A 22,771-nucleotide genomic window follows, 5' to 3' on the forward strand; every position below is an offset into this window, starting at 1 on the left:
ATCCGATGATCTGTTTTGGGATGTCTGCGGCTTTATTATGATTTTAGGCAGCCTCTCTGCTAATGGGTGGGGTTGTGTTCCTGTCTTGCTAGTTGTTTGGCATGGGTTGTCCAGCACTGGAGCTTGCTGGTCATTGAGTGGAGCTGGGTCTTAGTGTTGAGATGGAGATCTCTGGGAGAGCTCTCGCTGATTGATATTATGTGGGACCGGGATGTCTCTGGTGGACCTATGTCCTGAACTCGTCTCTCCCACCTCAGAGGCACAGGACTGACACCCGCCCAGAGCACCAAGACCCTGTCAGCCTCATGGCTGCTAGTGTTGGAGGTTCTCCTGCATAGGTGGGGGGGCAGTTGTGGCTCACTACAGGGACACAGACACTGGCAGCAGAAGTACTGGGAAGTAGTCCTTGGCTTTAGCCCTATTGGAGTCTGTCATTTGCCCCACCAAAAAAAATTGTCTTTTTTCCATTGTGTATTCTTGCCTTCCTGGCCTGTAGAATAATTGACCATAGGTGCATTGGTTTATTTCTGAGCTCTGTGTTCTGTTCCATTGATCTATATGTCTGTTTTCTTGCCAATACAGTGCTGTTTTGGTTATTGTAGCTTTTTAGTGTAGTTTGAAGTCTGGAAGTGTTGTACCTCCAACTTTGTTCTTTTCCTTCAGGATAGCTTTGGCAATTCTGGGTCTTTTGTGTTTCCATGTAACTTTTAGGTTTATTTGTTTTAGGTCTGTGAAAAGTGTCATAGGTATTTTGATAGTGATTACATTAAATCAGTAGATTGCTTTGGGAAGTATGGCCATTTTATCAGCATATAGGTCTTTCACCTCTTTGGTTAAGTTATTCCTAGGGTTTTTTTTGTTTTGTTTTTTTGGTTTTGAAACGGTTTTATATGGGCCTTTGAAAAAATTTTCTCTTTCTGATATTTCATTATTGTAAAGACAAAGACATGCAATAGATTTTATGTTAATCTAGTATCCTGTTACCTTACTGAATTCATTATCAGTTCTAATAGTTTTTTTGTGGAGACTTCAGGGTTCTTTATGTAGAGTACCATATCATCTGCAAATAGTGACAGTTCTAATTCTTCGCTTCCAATTTGGATACCTTTTATTTCTTTTTCTCGTCTGATTGCTGTGGTAGGACTTCTAATACTATGTTGAATGGAAGTAAGAGTAGGCATCCTTGGCTTGTTCCTGAATTTAGCTGGAAGGCTTTGAGCTTTTCATCCTTGAATATTCTGTTGTCTGTGGGTTTGTCATAAATGGCCTGTATTATGGTGAGATATTTTCACTTCGTGAGTTTTTATCATGAATAGATGTTGAATTTTTTCAAATGTTTTTTTGCATCTATTGAGATGTCATGTGGTTTTTGTCTTTTGTTAATGTGGTGTATCACATTGATTTGCATATGTTGAACAATCCTTGTGACTGTGGTATGAATCCCACTTGATCATGGTGTGTGATCCTTTGAAGGTATTGTTGGTTTCGGTTTGCTAATATTTTGTTGAGGATTTTGCATCTATATTTGTTAGAAATATTGGCCAGTAATTTTCTTATTTTATAGTGTCTTTTTCTGGTTTTGGTGTCAGGGTGATGGTGGCCTCATAGAATGAATTTGGGAGAGTTCCCTCCTCTTTGAGAAGTATAGGTATGAGTTCTTCTTTGTATGTTTGGTAGAATTCCCTGGTGAATCAGTTTGGTTTGCAGGGAGTTTTTTTGTTTTGTTTTGTTTTTTAGATATTCAATTTCACTTTTAGTGATTGGTCTGTTCAAATTATCTGTTTCCTCTTGACTCAGTTTTGGCAGGCTGTGTTTCTAGAACCTTGTCCATTTCTTCTAGTTTGTCCAATCTGTTGGCATATAAAACTGTTCATAGTATTCTTTTATTATTTTTTGTATTTCTGTGATGTCAGCTGTTATATCTCTTATATTTCTTATTTTGTTTGGGTCCTCTTTTTTTCTTGGGGAACCTGGGTTGAGGTTTGTTGATTTTGTTTGTCTTTAAAAAAAAAAACACCTCTTGGTTTTATTGATCTTTTGTATTTTTGTTTGACCTCTTTTTTTTTTTTTTTTTTTTTTTTTTTTTTTTTTTGTGGTACGCGGGCCTCTCACTGTTGTGGCCTCTCCCATTGCGGAGCACAGGCTCGGGACGCGCAGGCTCAGCGGCCGTGGCTCACGGGCCCAGCCGCTCCGCGGCACGTGGGATCTTCCCGGACCGGGGCACGAACCCACGTCCCCTGCATCGGCAGGCGGACTCTCAACCACTGCGCCACCAGGGAAGCCCTGTTTGACCTCTTTTATCTTGATTATTTCCTGCCTTCGGTTGACTTTGGGTTTTGTTTGTTCTTTTCCTAATTATTTTAGCTGGTAGGCTAGGTTGTTTAGGGTTTTTCTTCTTTCTTGAGGAAGGCCTATATCCCTATGAACTTTCCTCTTAGAACTGCTTTTGTTGCATCCCATAGATCTTATAAAGTTGTGGTTTTCATTTCCATTTGTCTTTGTATTTTCTTATTTCTTCTTTGATTTCATCATTCACCCATTGGTTTTTTAGTGCATGTTCTTTACTCTCCTTTTCCTGTTTTTGTCTCTGTGGTTGATTTCTAGTTTCATACCATTTTCAGTAGAAAAGATACTTGAAATAATTTCTGTCCTCTTAAATTTGTTGAGGTTTGTTTTGTGACCTAGTATATGGTCTATCCTAGAGAACATTCCATGCGGGCTTGAAAAGAATGTGTATTCTGGCTTTTTTGGATGTAGCATCCTGTAGAAATCAATTAAGTCCAACGGGCATATTGTGTCATTTAGTACCTGTGTTGCCTTACTGATTTCTGGTCTGGATGAGCTGTCCATTGATGTCAGTGGGCTGTTAAAGTCTCCTAGCATTATAGTCAACTTGTCCTTTTATGTCTGTTAGTATTTGTTTTATATATTTTACTTAACTGTTTCTCCTAAATTCATAGAGGCAGAAAGTTATCTACTGTGGTCTTCTTGAAGGATTGTTTCTATGTGGGGACATTCCTGTGTAAACTGTATCCAGTGTCTTTGGTGCAAGGGATGGTTTTAGTATGGATGACAGCCATGTCTTTCCTCTGGGTGTGCTGGCCATTATCCCCTTAATAGGGGATGTGGTTGGTGTTGGAGTATCTAAAGCCTGTGCAGGATGTGAGGCAGGGCTTTCTCTCTGCTGTTGCTGTCACTGCGCTGTCAAGGGTGGGGTCTATTTCACAGTTGTTGTAGAAGCCCAGAGGGTTGGGTTAGAATCAGCCTCCTTTGCCCTTGAGTGTGTGCCCTGCCCCAAGGAGGTTGATTGCTGAAGCAAGTGAGGCCCGTGCAGTCAGAGAGAACCTATGCACTGCTTGTGTAGGTGTTTGTGGTTCTGCTTAGAAGCAGCCCAAGGCTGCATGTTTTCCTCTACTGTATTTGTCCTAGAGCTAGTGCAAAGGTATGGCATGGAGGAGTGTTGAGACTGCAGGAATTGAGGTGGCTGCACTGCTGCCTGAGATCTGGGCTGCCTCTGTGGCAGTCTTCTCTTAGAATCTAACACTAAGCTTTAGTGTGGACTGGACATTCCAGGGCACTCTGGCTGGGAGACAAACCACTGTGTTCCTGAGTGCTCTGACATTGGCTGCCCCTGCCGCACCCAGATCATACTCTAGGCACTCTGTTCTGTCTCTGCATCGCTAGACCAGGTCTTTTCCCAGTGTTCAGTTGGCCCAGATCTCGCAGGCTCTGGTGTGGAGTGAACAGGGCTGGGGGTGTTCACCCCTTTGGATTGGGAAGTGTAATGAGTTAGCATCCACCAGTGCAAGGCTCTCTCCACCCTGATTATTGGGAAGCCAGCACACATACTCCTTCTGAGTAGAGTCTAGGTTTCTCCAGCCCTTCTCTCTGTCCCAGTGGATTTCCCAGCAGGCAAGGGCGCTTCTTACCCCTGTGCAGGACCCCAGGACTGGAATTCAGGATTGTGGCCTAACTGCTCGCTCCCCAGTGCCAGGGTCCACCCACGCAAACCTTCTCTTCCTTACATATTCCTCCCAGGGGCACAGGTCCTGACCTGATGTGGTTTTTTTTCTGTCCTACCTGGTTTCGTAGAGATCTTCCTTGCAGCTTTGGTTGTACAGTTCTTCTGCCAGGTTCCAGTTAGTTTTCCATGAGAATTGTTCCACATGTAGATATATTTTTGATGTGTTTGTGTGGGGAGGTGAGCTCCACATCCTTCTACTCTGCCATCTTGATCCCCTTCTACTTATTTTTTTGATTGTAAAATTTTGAGTAAATTTGAGAGTATCCATTTTTTCCAGGAGAGGTAGTTGATTGCAGTTAATCTATCAAGAGAATTTCTAGTTATTTTAAGCAGTTAAACTAGTCCTAAATACTTTCTCTTTTACTATTGATTATGAGAATAGTCAGTTGAAAAAAATGTTTCTACAATCCTTCCAAAAAGTATAAATGTTCCAGGAGAGCTTAGTCATTAGAAAAGCGAAAGTAAAATATTTAAGCCTTGTTGTTTTATGCCCTTAAATTTATAGTATAGTCAACATTAATATATATAGTTCAGTTTTTAAATTCTCATGAGAAAACAGTATTTACTATGCTTTTGGATATTTTATATATTTATAGTACATTTAGAACTTTATCTGCATTAAGATACTTCAGCAATTTGTGTTATTGTTTACAGCAGAACTATTCACTGGCTGAACTTGATGAGAAAATTAGTGCCCTCAAGCAAGCTCTGCTCAGAAAATCAAGAGAAGCAGAATCCATGGTGACGCATCACCTTCCATGAAAAACTCCTCTCATTGTCATTTTACTTTTTTAGATATGTGTGTATAACTTACTTACATATCCATTTAATTAACTACAGTGTATTTATTAATGTAGACTTCCCTCTGAAATCAAGGTTTATTTTCATGTGAGTCCACTTTGCAGCAAGCAATCTTCAAATATTCCAGTGTACTTTTAAAATAGTTAATGCATTGAAAATAGCATTGTTGGAATTTATTCCCTTCTGTTTTAAAGGAGGTATTTTGGAAGTTGAAAGACTTAATTTGAAAGTACATCTTCATATGTATGTGTGTGTTTACCACAGAAAGGTTTATTTTGAATAGTGATATTTAAGAAGACTATATTTGTTACATTGATATTAACCAGTTTTAGTTTAAACCAGTACTTTGTACATAATAGGCATTCAATTAAAATTTGAAGTGAGTTTTAAATGAATGCATATATTCTTTTCCAAGTGTCAATTTAATCTAATAGTAGATCATACCTTTTATCCCTATTGACTGTGTGACCTTAACAAGTTACCTAATCTTTGTGCCTTAATTTCCTTATCTGTAAAATGTAGATAATATATCCTACATTTGTTATGAACAGTAGTTGAAATCATGCATGTACAGCTTTTGAAACTGGCCTAAAAGAAGTGCTTAGTAAACATTAGTTATTACTATTGACTAAATGGAAAGTAGTTAAGATGTTACAACTTATATAGTCCCTCTCCCTTGAGAACCTCACCTTTTTGGAGTGCCCCAGTTTTATATTAGGCAGTACATATATTTCCATAGTTGCAAACTAAACATTTAAAAGATGCAGCTACTACTCACACACTTATGATCAATTAATCTGTGACATAGGAGGCAAGAATATACAATGGAGAAAAGACTTTTCAACAAGTGGTGCTGGGAAAACTGGACAGCTACATGGAAAAGAATGAAATTAGAACATTCCCTCACACAATATACAAAAGTAAACTCAAAATGGTTAAAAGGCCTAAATATAAGACATGAAACCATAAAAATCTGAGAAGAGAACATAGGTGAAACAGTCTTTGACATAAATTGTAGCAATATTTTTCTTGGATCAGTCTCCCAATACAGAAGAAATAAAAGCGAAAATAAACACATGGGACCTAACTAAACTTGTAAGTTTTGCATAGCAAAGAAAGCCATTGACAAAAAGACAACATACAGAATGGGAGAAGATATTTGCAAACGAAGTGACTGACAAGGGGTTAATATTCAAACTATTTAAACAGCTCATAGAACTCTATGAAAAAAAACCCAATCCAATCAAAAAATGGGCAGAAGACTTGAATAGACATTTTTCTGAAGACAGAGATGGGTAACAGGCACATGAAAAGATACTCAACATCATTTCTCAACTAACTACCAGAGAAATGCAAATCAAAACTACAATGAGATATCACCTCACACCAGTCAGAATGGCCATCATCAAAAAATCTACAAACAATAAATGATGGAGAGGGTGTGGAGAAAAGGGAACCCTCATACACCAGTTGGTTGGGATGTAAATTGGTGCGGCACTGGGGAGGTTCCTTAAAAAATTAAAAGTAGAACTGCCATATGATCCAGTAATTCCTCTCCTGGGTATATATCCAGAGGAAACAAAAACACTAATTTAAAAAGATTCATGCGCCCTAATGTTTATAGCAGCACTATTTACAATAGCCAAAAATGGAACCAACCTAAGTGCCCATCAACGGATGACTGGCTTAAGAAGATGTGGTATATATACACAGTGGAATATTACCTGGCCATAAAAATGAAATAACTGCCATTTGCAGCAACATGGGTGGACCTAGAGATTATCATGCTTAGTGAAGTCGAACAGAGGAAGACAAATACTCATGACATCACTTACATGTGGAATCTAAAAAAATACAAATGAATGTAATATGCAAAACAGAAACAGACTCACAGACCTAGAAAACAAACCTGCCGTCATCAAAGGTGAGGGGGCAGTGAGGAGGGACAAATTAGGCGTATGGCATTAACAGGAACTATATGTAAAATAGATAAACAACAAGGATTTACTGTATAGCACAGGGAATTATACCCATTATCTTCTAATAATCTATATTGGAATATAATCTGCAAAAATAATCACTATTCTGTACACCTGGAACAATATTGTAAATCCACTATACTGCAGTAAAAAAAAATGTTTTTTTTAAAGCAGGTATAATCAAGGAGCAGATGTTTAGCTCAATAATTGGTTGCAAGAATCAGAAATCTACCTGAAATAGCTTGTAAAGCAGAATTGTTAAAAAGCATCAGAAATCTGGAATTTAATTGCAGGAAGTATAGCTTGACAGTGTGGCATCCAGAAAGTTACCAGTGGTTCAGTTCATCTCTTTTTCTGTGTCTCTAGCTGCCTCTGGCTCTGTCTAATTCTGTCTCTGTCCCCTACCCTCGTTTTCTGCTCTCCTTCTCCCTCTTTGTTTCTTTCCATCTGTCTTCCTCATTCTTTTTCTCTTACACATAAGCATCTATGCATCTGCTTTATTCTCTCTGTGAACAGGTTTCTCTGAAGGCCTCTTCATTTCTGCTTCCTCACATGGGTTACATGTTAGCCCTGTCTCCATCACCTTGGCTTGTTCATGCCTTTGAACTTCCATGGTGCACACTCTGAACCCAGCTCTATAGAGCCTCGCAACTCCATTGACCCCTGCTTGCTTACCTGTCTTTGTATCTTAGTTCAAGTCCTTCAGAGACTGAATCTCAGCATCATCAGGGGTCTCAGTCAGTTGTGGCCAGGAGGATGGGGCAGGACCTCTTCATAAGAATATGCACTGCACACACAGTCTTGTACCATGTTTGTGGAAGCCTTGAAAATGGGGTCAACTGGTAAAAATTTAAAAAAATGGGGCTTTAAAATCATTCCCAAGAACTGCATGTGGACAAGTTGTTTCCACTAATGTCTTACCACTATGTTTCTTCTCTGCAGAACAAACTTATCCTTCAAGATAATCTTGCCTAATGTCATCCAGTATTATAGGTACAGCAACAAATGTCTGCCTTTCGGTCTCTATCCAGTGCTTGTAATCATCATCCTGACAGAATGACCTCCTCTGGGTTTATTGGCACATTGTACTACGATCACATCAGCAATACAGTAGGAAAAACCTCAACAGAAATTATCGATTAGAAAAGGACGATGACTTAGAGGTGGGGAAGAAACCTAGAAAACAGGATCATATACTGGTCACTAGTCTGCCCCTAAATAAATACCACAAATCTGTTTCTTGGCTCTTAGCAGTAGAATATGTTCCTAAGTCATGTCTGACAATCCTAGGATCTGGCCATTAGAAGGATTTCCTTTTTCTGTTATCCTTCAGACTTACTCTTCTGAAGGACATTAGAGAGTCCTCCTCTCTACAGTAAGTAACGTCTGGTGCCAGCATCCTTTTCTGCTTCAGTCGGAGCCTCCAGAAGAGGCCATTGGCGTGAGTTGGTATAGTTGCTTGTTTAAGACAGGTTCTGGTGATAATTACCCAGTATTTCAGTGGGCTTTCAATCATTGTCTTTCTTGAGTGCGTCACTGACTAAAATTGATGCCAAGAATTTCTGGCATGGATGGGGGCAGCGAGTAAGCTTGCTCCCTTAATCACCAGGCCACCTAATGACCATTCCTTCAGGATTTTTGTTGTTCAGCTCTTCTTAGACTCCACTATTCTTAATGGCTCTGTCCTCAAGAGAATAAAGGAGGAAAAGTGACTTGAAAGAGGATTGTAAGACAGGAAGCACTTCTTCCCTAGTCTGCCCTTAAAAATCCCTCCCCTCCACAGGTTACATTCCAATCTAGGGACGTGTTTTACTAGGGTTTGGAAATTGGGGGCTGGGGGTGATAGGCATGTTCATCCTGTGGAAAAGGGCTGAGCTTCCCCAACTAGTCTAGCTATCATCCTTTCAACTGCTAGGCTCCTGAGCCCTGAGCTTTTCCAAATTCATGAATAATATCCAGATCTTACCTTCAACAATCTCAGCAGAAAAGAATTCCCTTTATGAAACATAGATATGTAATTTCCTTTTTCCTATCTACTTTTAGCCAGACAACCTGGTACAGAAAACTCGTTGCCACTGACTTTTAATTATGTCCAAAGGGAATTAACACATTCCTACATTTCAACATTTGATTACTTAAATCTGAAGCTTTGGCTTTAGTGACATGTGGCTTGGCCCCAAGAGATTTTGGGCAGTTTAGGTATTTTGCCACCTCTTACCTCTATGCCACCCGTTTTCTAGGGAATTGGGAATTCTCTCTCTCACCCCTGCCTTTATCCCATCCTGCTGCCTGGACTCCACAGCTAGTTCTACGTAGAGCCTATTACAATCCTATTCTTGGCACTGATTTCTGTTTTAGGGATTTCTTGTTTCGAAGAAACAGAAAACCAATTCTGACTTAAGAAAAGGGGTGTTGTTATAAAGAACGTGAATAATTCAAATTGCAGGAAGTTCAGCCAGGATTGGTTACCCTCTTGCCACCACTGGAGCATGTTGTCTGGATTCTGCATACCTGCTTCACTCTGTTTGTAGCTTGGCCTCTCTGAAACATGTCTTCTTTCCTGCCTCTTTGCAGTTTGATTTTGCTCGAGACTTTGGGCTCCATGGCGTTGTGAGCTTAGACATAGCCCTTTGGTTCCGGTGTCCCGTGTTTGTTTCTTATGATTCAAAATCTGGAAAAAGAGGAACTCATATTCTCAACTTGGGTCAGCTGTCCACACTTGGGCCAGTTATCTTTGGCTTGAGTGTTAGGATCTAGAAGAACAAAAATAGCCACACTTGCCCAGCCCTATGGGGAAAGAAAGCATGGGCTGGGAACACTGCCCCTGTGATCTCTGCCGCTTTATAAAGTTTTTAGTTCTTTAAGAAGTACTTTTTTGGGCTTCCCTGGCGGTGCAGTGGTTGAGAGCCCGCCTGCCGATGCAGGGGACACGAGTTCGTGCCCTGGTTCGGGAAGATCCCACATGCCGCGGAGCGGCTGGGCCCATGAGCCATGGCTGCAGAGCCTGCGTGTCCGGAGCCTGTGCTCCGCAACGGGAGAGGCCACAGCAGTCAGAGGCCCGCGTAACGCAAAAAAAAAAAAAAAAAAAAAAAAGTACTTTTTTGCCTGTTACTTTAACTGGAAACGTTTTATGATTGTTAACCCTAGAGATACCATCTGGGTCTACTGGACAAAATTTTAGTTTTTGTTTGGTTTTGAGCAACTATTTATAAGAATTGATATTTCATGACTTTTACTTTTTCTTAATATTCTCCCAGGGATAAAGAGAAAATCTACTTTTAAAAAATATAATAAAATTCATTATATCTTTCAATCCCTATGCGTGTCCATTAACTCTAAGATACATTATGGGATCTCAGTGACTTAATTTTATTCAATTTTTCCTACATCTTTTGAGATATTTTACTATTTCATTAGCTCAGGAATTATTTAATCATTACTAATTAATTATACCCATGTAATTATTTTACAATAAATGATCACTATTACTTCATCCTTAGTTTTCATATCACATTGCCCCCACTATTAACCATCTTTTGAGAAGGTATAAAATTCTGGAAAGACACCAGCTTTTGAGTCTTTTTTTCTCAAAGGTTTTCAATGAGTAGTATAGCTGAGAGTTTAGAATTTTTCATTTTGACCATAATGGCAAGTAGGAGAACATTAACAGAGGAATTTTCACAATTATTAAGAGAATCAGAAGGTGAATGCAAAGAGAGGACAGTCTAGATCCTAATGATGTTGATGAAACTGATCATGTAGGCAAAACCTCAGAGCATGAGTCTTCAGGTGCATATTCTAAATGAGTTTTCTCAAACTCAAGAATGGATGAGTGAACCATACATTTCTAAGGACAACAAGCAAATATGGTATTCTCATCCACTTACTCAACAGGAAGTGCTTCATCATGCAATATTTTACGACAAGGACCTGGACCATCTAATTTTGCTAAGTAGGTAGTTTGGCAGTATTCTTTCACCTTTTATGATGTTTAGCCACCAAAATTTACTTGATATAGTTCCTAAGTGAAATATGCTGAAGACAGGTATGTACACAAATGTGATTGAAAGTAAATAAATGATGTAGAAATGAAAAAATTGCTGGACTTATTCTAATTTGTACTTTTAAATAAAAAAGTTAAAATGTTTTCCAATCATTGCCACCCTTCTTCAAAAAATTATGTCAAAGTTTTTTTAAAGTATTGCATTTTGGTAATGCACATGCAAGAAGAACCAGAGTAATGATAAGCCAGAACCTAACAGAAATGTATTTGAAATATAGTCACAGTTAACAAGATGGATATATTCCAGGTTCATGCATGGCAGGTAATGAGCCGTTAGTTACCTTCAACTGACATTACCCATTGCAAGTATATATAGCTTCAAAGCCAAAAAAAAATGAAATAAAAATTGTGTTTACTATGTTTAAATTCTTTTTAAAGTTTTAAATTAGGCTATCGCTTTATACTTCTATAAATTATTCATAATATGACTTAAAATATATAGTTTTAAATTTTAAGATTAATGGACACAGATGGTAATGGTATTTTTCCTGGTATATTGAGAATTAAGATATATTTTTAAAATATGAAGAGCTTTATAAAATGCATATGCCAATATTAATTTTATAATAGTAGCAAAGTAAAAAAAATTATCATGTATTTAGGCAAGATAAAATCACTTTCCAAGATTTTTTTTAATGGTTTCAAGAAATTTAAAGACATGAGGTCACTCCTCCATGCAGTTTCTCTAGGAAACTTTAGTCAAGAGGAATGAATAAAATTGTGAGAAAAATCCTTGGGTTGCAAAATATTCACATGCTTATGATTTTTAAAAAAGTAAACATTTAAGTTGCTTTACCTACATAAAAAGTTGGTATACTTTCAAAAACAACCCATCCTTGTAGGACAAAATGCTTCAAATGTTCTTTACTCATTTTTTATAACTTATAGTTCTTGGTAAACACAGAACTGTCTGAGAAATTTATTTTATTATAAGTACTATTTTCTTGTCTTTAAATGGCCTTCCTGGGATGACCTTAATCTACACTGCTATAAATCACTAGGAAATAGAAAAATTTTCCAATTAAAATTAAAAGCTTGAATATTGATATAAGTTTAGACTATCATACAGGAGTTAATAATAGATCTTTGCCATTCCAGAACTGTGAAATTAGCCCCCCTTTTTAAAAAATATGAACTTTTTCAAACATACAGAAAAGTACAGACAATAATATATCAAACAATCATTTCCCATCATCCTGCATTAACAGGTGTTAACATTTGTCATTCTTACTTTCAAGTTTTTACTTTTAAAGAAATAGGCCAAGTGGAGATACAGTGAATACCATGAAGACACAGTGAAAATCAATCTCCCTCTCTCAGAGGGAACCACAATCCTGAAGTTGGTATGCATCATTTTCATGCATTTTTTTAGTACTGTTTTTTTTTTTTCTTCTTTTTTTTTTTTTTTTTTTTGTGGTGCACGGGCCTCTCCCTGCTGTGGCCTCTCCCGTTGCGGAGCACAGGCTCCGGACGCACAGGCTCAGCGGCCATGGCTCACGGGCCTAGCTGCTCCGGCATGTGGGATCTTCCTGGACTGGGGCACAAACCCGCGTCCCCTGCATCAGCAGGCGGACTCTCAACCACTGCGCCACCAGGGAAGCCCATGTTTTATTCTTAACATGTTATTTTAATTGTATCCTACTTAAAACTTGCTACTTTTCACTGAACACAGTTTTTGAGTTTTAACCGTATTGATTTATGTATATCTACTTTACCTATTTTAACTGTTACTTAGTATTTCAAATGTATGAATAAACTAGAGTTTCTATGTTCATTTCCCAAACGAGGGACATCTAAGTTGTTTCCACTCTTTTTACTTCTTGGCTGGCTGGTACCCTGAAGCACGAGTGGTAGCCTCTGGAGTGGGTAGATTTCCAAAACACATAGCTTCCAACCCTGGAAAACAAGCTACCCTAGAGATTTTCTGGAATGTAATTTTAAAACAGGGATGCAAATTAACCAGTCATTTAATACAGATAGAACCAGATATTTCAAACGGTAGATCGGAAAGTTTAACCAAGCATAAAATGTATGCTCAATTTTTAACTGTGAAAATTCTGTTTCTTTCCTGTATCATCTCAGTTGATTTAAACATTTAAGGCGGGCTTCCCTGGTGGCGCAGTGGTTGAGAGTCCGCCTGCCGATGCAGGAGACACGGGTTCGTGCCCCGGTACGGGAGGATCCCACATGCCGCGGAGCGGCTGGGCCCGTGAGCCATGGCCGCTGAGCCTGTGCGTCCGGAGCCTGTGCTCCGCAACGGGAGAGGCCACAACAGTGAGAGGCCCGCATACCGAAAAAAAAAAAAAACATTTAAGGCTTAATAGCATGGGAAGTATGCTTTAAAATTCACTGTTGCTAAAGAACTTCAGCCTTCACGTGGCAGCCTATTAAATAGCCGCTATTCACCATCCTTTATTCCCCCTTGTTCTTGGAACTGTAATCTCATTTTTCTGTCTCAATAGATAGACAATCATAGATGACCTCTCATGCCAGTTAACAAATCTGGAGAAAAAAATGTGACTGATGCTTGAAAAGTCATGGCCTCTGACCTTTATTTGCCTTTATAAACAAAATTGGGGAAAAAAAAGAATGGAATTGAAAAGGCATTCTGTTAACCTTAGTCTTCTGCCCAAGGCTATCATCCTAATGTAACACTATGGTAAAAAAGGAATTATGGAAAATTCATTTATTCACTCAACTTATATTAAATAACAAGCACAATAAAGGGGCTGGGTATACAATGATATGCAAAACAGATGCAATTGCTTCCCTCAGAAGCCTTAAGGGGTATATGTCCTTATCCACAGCATTGACAACAGCCCTAGTTACTTCTTTTCAAGAAAACTAGGGGGATCTGGAAATGCCAAGAAGCATAACTAACATGACCAAGAGAATGTATGAATGAAAATAACCAGAAAAGCTCACCATTAGGATTTGTATATCTGTAATATTATGCTGCTTTTGTATGCAAATTACAGAAAACTCTTACTCAACTGGCTTAAACAATGAGAAGTTTGTTATTACACATAAAGAGAAGTCCAAAATAGGTTAATCCACTAGTTTCATTAAAGACCCAGGTTCTTCCCATCTTTCTGCTCTCACTTATAAGCCTTCATGGTGGCAAGATGGCTGCCACACTTCCAGGCATCACATCCAGATAAAACAATGTAGGTAGGACAGCAGAAGAAGCTGTCTTCTGATACTTCTTCTCAAATGTCTCCTTTTTTATGAGACTTCCTCTTTTTACATCTCATTGGCCAGAACTGCACCCCATGTGCCTTCCCAAACCAATGACTGTCCAGAGGAATTACATTTCCATGACTGGCTTAGACTAATTTAGTTCAGCTTAAATTACTGAGCACCTACATGCCAAATGTCCTTTACTTTTAACTGAAAAAATAAGTAAATGAACAAACCAAATAGAGGACAGGTATTGTGTAAAGCTCAGGGATATACAGACAGTGATGTAAATGAGAAATTAAAATCCCTGTGTTAAATAAATTGATCAACTAATTTGTTTTTAATGTCTCCATGTGACTATGTTTTGCAACAGGGAAAGAAGGTCAATGTTGGGAGATGCCTACTTCCCCATTAAGTCTTTCTCATAATTTCTTAATCTCAAGAAAAATAATTACAAACCTGAAACTTCAAGTGGGAAATAATAGAAATTAGGCATCGCTCAATATTTAAACTCTTGTTCATTTCATCAATGAAACACCATTACTGAACGAACATTTTCTTCCCTCAAGAAATAAAAATATGTCTCTGACTCTGTTTTATATTGTGCCACAAGCCAAATTTTATATTTTATGTCAGTGACAGAGTAGAAGGAATTCTTCTTGTATTAAATAATACTGCTGACAATAGGGAAGTAATCCCTTTGGTTTATGTTTTCAAGTTACCTTCTCATACAGTAATCTGAATTGTATCACGTTCTTACTTTAGGAAGGGGTAACCTGATGCATTGATTCCTCATTTTTTTAGATGTGAGAACTGGGACGTGTTGAAAGGTAAAAGCTTTGCCCAAGGGCTTCATGGCTAAGTAGTTACAGAATCAGGATTAAAACCTAATTACTTCTCCTAATCCAAAGCTTTTGGATCAGTTTAACAAAGTTTCATGTAACTTAAAATTATTTGACCCTCTAAAACCTTTTAAAAGAGTAAAAAAGTAATTCAGAATCTCTCTTCTGAATAAATTCAAATATAACGTCTTCTTTTAGACCTTATCCTTTCCATTGTAGCCCCAGCTTTTAGGTCCCTGAAATCTAGGAATTTTAGATATATTAGGTTCAAAATATTTCTGTTTCAAATGTTGCTATCACCTTCCCCTTATTAGAAACTGTGACATATTCCACGTGAACTCAGAATGTGGCAAGCCTTGGCCTAGACACTTGTGTGAATTTAAATCCTATTTACATCTTGATTCAGAAAGAGCCAAAAGTCAAATTTAAAAAAAGAACAAGATTACCTAGAATGGGATCCTCAAGGACAAATCTGAGAAGAATCTCACTAAAAGGAGCATTGTATAGGAAAAATGACTCTTCCCACTTTCCTGGACTTCAGGAGGGTTAAAAGTGAAGATGTTTTAAATCTGTCACACTTCACTTCTTTTTTTCAAAAGCGAAGGATAGTTGACAGGAAACTAAACACAGCAACGGGTTCAAAGACAGAAATATTTTCTAAGTAAAACTAGAAGGAAGGAGCAACAATTTCCTTAAGAGGATGGTGACAAGCCGTTTCTCCTTGCGAATGTTGATTTACATGGAGATTACAGAGAGCACAAAACTGACATCTCCTGCTCAGACCAGACTCCTCTCCCCATGGCGCACTCGGATGACCCCTGGGCCGTCCTGAGTCCCAGCAAACTCAGCACTTCCGAAACTAGACTCCTGATCTTTTCCTCTGACCCCTTCCCGTCACATCTTTCCCATCTCAGAGATGGCCACTCCCTTCTTTCTAGGCCCTCAGATCAAAACCCACCTTTAACCCTTACCTTTCTTTTATCTCCCACATTTAATGTCAGAAAATTCTGTTGTCTCTTCAAAATATATTCAAGATCCAACCATTTCTGTTCACGTCTCCGCTACCACCCCAGTCTGAGCCACCGTCACACCAGTCCCCTGGGTAACTGCGAAATCCCCTGTGGGTCTCCCTCCCTCCGCCCTGGCTCCTTCGTCTCTGTGTTTAACCCAGCAGCCAGAGTGATCCCTTAAAGTCGGGAGTCAGTTCACATCACTTCTTTGCTGAGAGCCCTACAATGGATCCTTAGTTCACCCAGGAGAAAAAACAAAATGCTTCCAGAAGCCTACAGGGCCCTGCAGAATCTGCCTGCCCCTGTCCTTCTGTGACAGTCTCCTCTCCACTCCTCGGCCTCAGACACACTGGCTGCCTTGATGCCCCAGTGTGCTCACCATATGCCCACCTCTCGGCCGGGAATGCCTTCTTCAGATTGTCCCACATGCCCTGTACCTCCTTTGCTCAAACCTCACTCTCAATGACATCGACGTGCCAGAAAAAAAACACTGGGCACCATTTAAATTTTCATTTCAGATAAGCAATAAATAGCCACCTACATCCCACAAATACTGCATGGAACACATGGATACTAAAAGAAAAATTAGTCAGTGTTTATCTGAAATTCACGTTTAACTGGGTGCCCTTTTGTTTTGTTTTTGTTTTCTTCTAAATCTGGCAACCCTGCAGTGGATTCTGTCCCCACCCAAAGTACATCCTGCCTTCCCTCTACCCTCGCATTCCAGATTCCTCTCACCTGCCCTATTTCTGTTCCTTTCCTCCTAACAGTTTCTTCTAACAAGCTACATAATTACTTAAATATCACATTTATGGTCTGCTCCCTCTTCTGGAAAGTCATCTCCATGTGAGCTGTTCCAGCGTAAAAGCAAATTTAATTTGTGATCGAAGAATTTTATTTTTCAGCATATTTCTTTTCCACTGTTTTGAAGGGTTGAAAGCTTTTTTTTTTTTTTTTTTATGAAAACACTTGGAAAAACATGGGCACTGCTATCTCTCCATCCTTGCTATCTGCACAATTTAATACATATGCACATATGTGAATGTAATTGATTTCCACTTAAAGCTAACTGGATGCTGTAAACTGTAGAAAAGAGGTTTGTCTTCCAAAAAGTACACCAGATACACAGCTGACAAAATAGAAAATTCCCATGTGGGAAAATTACCTTAAAAAGGAAATCCAAACACTGTGATTGAATTTCCCAATTACACCTTTCTTTGAGAGCCACCAATTACAGATATATATTTTAAATCAATAAATAACTTTTTTTTCTGCAACTAGACGGCCATCTGTTGAATTCTACAGCTTAATAAAAGCTATAAAATATTTAACCACTTTGTTCTTTGCTGATTCCTTCATGTACTTATTCATTCAACGTACAGCTGTTCTGTTGTTCAGCTGCTGTATGTGGAGCACTGTGTCAGGCGGGGGCGGGAGGTGGGGGGAGTGGGAGAAAGACCCTTGAGAGGGAAGAAGAGCCCAAGTCCAAAGGGCCCAGTAAATCAGCTTAAGAAGCCAATGGAAGGAGCAGGGGAATGGCCCTGTCAGACTTGCTCCTTAGAAAAATTAGTCTGGCTTCTGGCTAGAGCATGGGGAATGGATTACTATTGTTCGCTACATTACACTTAAGAAGTTATTATTATAAACAGGGTCTTAACCTTAAACCTCTGGGCCTTAAGTAAAAATTTCAGAAAAGGGCCCCTTTGAAGAAACCACAGTAGATCTACTTTAAATATCTTATTACGGTCTGTCTAAACGTAGTTTTTAAAGTTATTATATAAATAGGAAACATCTGCAATTGTATTCGATTCTGTGAATTTTGACTAAGGGAGAAGAGTTTAAAATGGAGAAAAAGGAAGAAAGACCTGACACGAGCTAACAATTGGGAGGATTTGCTCAAGCCAGACAGAGGAGGATGAAGACCTCACGCATTATCTCGTTTAACCCTTACAGTCGGCTGAGAGGTTCCTGTATTATTATCCTCCTTTGCAGATAATGGATCTGAGATTCAGAAAGGTGAAGACGGCCCTCTGCAAGGGGCAGGGTTGGCTAACCTGCCCTCACCCTCTCTAAGCCCATGTTTTTTCTCTGCAAAAAGCTGCAAATACATTTATGGTACAGCTAAGTTAGGCAGCAGGTGGATCGGGGAAAGGCCGAGGTAACCTTGAATAACAACAGAACAAAAGGGGGAAAATGGTCAGCTAAAGCAGTGGCAAACATTTAATTGGAAAAATAAAATATGAGGAATTATCCTTTTGATAAGAGCAAAGAAAGGCAAATTTTCTTCTCAAATGGAGAGATATGGAGTAATGGAGAGTATCAACTTTGAATTTGGGGGAATATGACAAGTATAATCATAAGTATAGTTTCTATTGAATTACAGAATTCAAGAGATGGTCTTCCTGCTGAGGTACTAATATTAAAGATAAAATGCTACAGAGAAGAAATCCACTTAGTAAATCATTTAACACAACCCCTCTCATATAGACTGATATTTGTCATTGGCCAAAGAGGTTTGATCAGCATTCATATCCTCTGAAAGCCAGCTGCTTTATTGTATTTGGCTGCCTGGCAAGGTAATATGCCTTGCTACAAGAACAGTGGGTCTCCTGTCTCCAAAAGGAGCTTTCCAGGTCTGTGACAAAAATTCTAGAATACAGACTCTCTTTGGAGGGAGATCCTGTCACTCTGAAAAAATCACTTCATGCCTTTTCAAAGTCGCAGGCTAATCCAGGGCCAGGGGGCCACCAATGGTTACATACATATTGAGATTCCAGGAGCACAGGAAATGTCTCCTTCCTGAAACCAGCCTCCCTACTACCTTGTGGAGGTCTTGGTTAATCTGCATGGTTGCGTCATGACCCACTCACCTCCTGAACTGGCCAGTCAGCTACCAAAACTCCAAGGAGTGGAACACAGATTTGGTGAACTTCGACAGGGTGGGTGCGAGGGGAAAATGCTGGCCCAGGGTAACCTGCCTCAAAGAGAAGGCCAGCTCGCCAGGAAGCAGGTGAGTCTACTTAGGTAAAGGGGACAGGGCTGCATATCCAACAGACCATGGACTCTTGTGACCACAGTCACTGCTCAGTGTTTCTTGAAGAATTGTTGAGGTGTTATGAAAAGTAGGGATTAGGAGTCAGGCCCCAAACTAATGCTTATTGAACAAGTTTTCCACTAGCTATATCTGAACAGGCTAAAAACTGCTCAGTGGGACAAAGTGATTATTTATATATATATATATATATATATATATATATATATATATATACTCACATTTATATATCCTTCATATATATTGATATAGTGTATGTATATATACACACACATATACATACACATAATACACACACACACACATATATGTACACCCTTTCCACGGGGCATAGTGTGAGCCATGTGTGAGCTTTTCTAAATATGGTTGGATGTTTTTGTGCCTTTCTATTCACTAGTAAAGCAGCAAAGAAAAAAGATGAAAAAAGGAGTGGGCAGGGAGAGAGGCAAGGCCAAACTTAGTAATTCTCTTCATCCCTATCTGGCCTCTTGCAGACAGCATCACTTAGGCAGGCAGGCCAACCATAAATCAGTACACCTGTGTCCTGGAGGTGGCCTTTATCGAGGAGTTTATTTTTGTTGAGACATTTAAAGTCTAACTGGTGTTCTCTCCCTGGAAATGGAAGTGGGGGAGTCTTTGAAAATTCCGATGCAGTAAAGCAGCCACCAGTACACTGGATGAGGACAGGAGGGAAGAGAAACATTCCAACTGTCAGAGCGTTTTGTGGATAATTAAAGTGAGGACTGACCCACAGCAGGGGCATTTGAACATACCTGGCACAGGGCTTGACTAGAGCTCTCTCAATGTCTCTTCCTGTGCAGTTATGCTATTAGCTTTCAGAATATCCTACGTGGGGAGAAACACTTTGCTTCGAGCTATTCCATTTTTCAATTATTAAAGAGCTTTGAGTTTAAAAGTTCACCCCTAAACCCATCACGTTCCCATCTCAGGCATTCCCCCTTGTCTAATGGGTAGTAAGGAAATCACTCTTTCAGACACTACAGTCCACATTACTTAAACATCCACCTGCCCTATTTTACACAGGGAATAGGCTATGCAATAAACCTATCTGACGTTTTCTTTATTGTCTGCCTCAGGAATGTATGCAGGGTTTTCTTCTTTGCTATAGGAACAGATTTCTTCTTTGCACTGTAGAAAGTGATTCACCTCTAGGAGGCTAATTTCTTAGAGTTGAGTGCAGGATCTTAATAAATAAACCAAAAAGTGAAGTGCTATTCTGAACAGCCCTCACACCAGCAGGAAGAATCAGTGAATGAGGAACCATAGAAGACTGTTCACCACATACCCATTTACTCCAAAATGTTATTTGGACCAGCACTGGATTTTTTTTTTTTTTTAAGTAAAGTAGAAGTGATTCTTCTCTCTGTATTAATTAAGAATGTACACTACTCCTCAAGTGTTTTAACTCCTCCAGTGCCAAGCTTAAGTCCTCTGGATTAATCCTGATGCACGAAGAGCTTTGAAAACAGCAATGCTAAGCAACAACCCAGAGTGATTAAGAAATCAAGATGTGTGTAGGTGCTGGTAAAAACAAACAAAAAAAAAAGTCAAAAGATAGCAAATGGAAATTAGAAAGATAGCCCAGACATACTGTCAGAACAAGCTAAAAATTTACGGCTTCAAATATGTTAGATTTATATCACATCACACTTCAGAAGACGCTGTGGGAAGGAGGGAGGTATGAAGGACGTGAAAGATGCAGAGCTTTTAGCAGAGGGCCTAGCACAGAGTAAGTCCTCAAAAAAAATGTTGCCTGAAATAAATAAAAAACATTGACAAAAGATAGGGATGGAAAGAAAATATTTTTTCTGCAGTCATTTTAAGTAGTTTTGCAGCACAGAAAGGAGATTCAAGGTATCTTTTGTCCAGGCTGGAAACATCTGATGAGGTTCTTATTAATCAGCGTTCTCCAGAGAAACAGAGCCAATAGGACAGACAGAGAGATAGGCAGGCAAAGAGGCAGGCAGAGAGATATGAGAGATTGGCTCACATGATTATGTAGACCGAAGTCCAGTGATCTGCCATCTGCAAGTTAGAGGCCTAGGACGTGTGGTGGTATAGCTTCAGTCCAACCCCAAAGGACTGAAAACCAGGAGTCTCATGTCCAAGGGCAGGAGAAGATGAATGTTCCAGTTCAACAGAGAACAAATTTGCCCTTCCTACAGCTTTTGTTCTATTCAGGTCCTCAACAGATCAAATGATGCCCACGTGCAACGGTGAAGACAAACTTCTTTACTCAGTCCAATGATTCAAATGGTAATCTCTTTCAGAAACATCCTTACAGACACACCCAGAAATAATGTTTTTTTTTTTGTTTGTTTGTTTGTTTGTTTTTTTGTGGTACGCGGGCCTCTCACTGTTGTGGCCTCTCCCATCTCCCATTGCGGAGCGCAGGCTCCGGACGCACAGGCTCAGCGGCCATGGCTCACGGGCCCAGCCGCTCTGCGGCATGTGGGATCTTCCCGGACCGGGGCACGAACCCATGTCCCCTGCATCGGCAGGCGGATTCTCAACCACTGCGCCACCAGGGAAGCCCAGAAATAATGTTTTACCAGATACCTTTAGCCCCGTCAAGTTGACACATAAAATTAACCATCATATTATAACTCTCCACTTACACAGCCCATTGCATTTTAATCAAGCCATCAAATCATTCCTATGGCAAGATAATGCTCCCTTTCTGTAACACAAGTCTGTTTATTCATGCATAGGCTTTTCTCATTTTGGAGAATTCAGGGCCAATGGCTTTCTCCAAAGCCATTCTGAGAGGATGCCACTGGGATTTTCAACCCCGATCCTGTAAACTGGAGGCTTCCCTGACAAGGGAGGGGACAACCCACATGTAGTGATGTTGAAGTGTCTTATAAGAAACAGAACCAGGACCCGAAACCCATCTCTCAGGGCTTACCAGTAATGATATCCCCAACAGCCTCATGGCTGGAAAAGTAATCTCAATGAGTCTTCCTTTTATAGGAGAAGGACAGTCTCAGAAAAACTAAATGTTTCAGATATTGCCTTAACTTTATCCCTACATGCACATTTTCTTCATTGATAGGTTTTTCATGGTAGTGATGCCTAGTTTAAGACTCTCTTGACAAACACCCATTAGAAAGCTTAAACAGTTCCTTTGGCCTCTCTCAAGGTAAGTCCCTGCCCACAGGTTCAGTACTGATTTCTTTAAACTAAACACATACTTAGTTTGCTCCTAGGATAGTCAACGTTCACTTTTACCTAAGCATAAGTGAGCAACTGGAATTTTTAGTTTGAGTTCGAGAGTGAAAAACAAGTACATGCTAATTTTATGGAATAATCTCTCTAGGAAGGAACAAACCATATCAAAACAATCCCCTTTGCAGACCTCCAATTAAACTATGCCTGTGTGGGACAAAATACTCATCACAACCGGGAATAGAAGGGTATTGTTTCAAACCTATTATGTACAAATCATCTAATTTTTCAAGGTCAATGAGTGTAATTTATCCATCTTTGGTTACTAAAGGGGTTATATATGATGAACAAAACTGAAGAGTTCATCCATTTCATTTCTGTTGTTGATTCACCCACATTTGTTTGGCTTTTATGTCCATGTAATTGATTTATATAATTCTGTCCAAAGCACATAGGCAACTGCTCATGACCACTTGCGAACCATTGAGATTATTATTGTACTGATGTTTATTCAAGGCCAAATGGAGAGAACATAAAAGGTGTGATGTTCAACTAAGCATAACAATATCATGAAAAATCTATTTGGTCTCAGCAGTAAAATAGAGTCTCCCTACCAATCAGTTTCATAAGT

At 39.4% G+C, this 22,771-nt stretch overlaps 1 protein-coding gene across 9 annotated transcripts in view; it reads left to right on the plus strand.

The window, feature by feature from the left end:
- MBIP (MAP3K12 binding inhibitory protein 1) overlaps positions 1-22,771 on the plus strand; it is a 66,904-nt gene that overhangs the window by 31,001 nt on the left and 13,132 nt on the right. For 3 of the 9 annotated variants that reach the window (XM_059055653.2, XM_067028571.1, XM_059055656.2), the window contains one exon: positions 4,679-7,653. The exons of 2 other annotated variants lie outside the window; for them this stretch is intronic. In XM_059055653.2, coding sequence (XP_058911636.1) covers positions 4,679-4,786 — 108 coding nt within the window. In that variant the 3' untranslated portion in view covers positions 4,787-7,653. Of the gene's footprint in view, positions 1-4,678; positions 7,654-22,771 lie in introns of those variants that run through there. 4 more of the 9 variants (XM_059055654.2, XM_067028572.1, XM_067028576.1 and 1 more) reach the window with 4 other exon arrangements.

This window comes from Kogia breviceps, chromosome 3, assembly GCF_026419965.1.
Source record: "Kogia breviceps isolate mKogBre1 chromosome 3, mKogBre1 haplotype 1, whole genome shotgun sequence".
Taxonomy (NCBI): Eukaryota; Metazoa; Chordata; class Mammalia; order Artiodactyla; family Physeteridae; genus Kogia; species Kogia breviceps.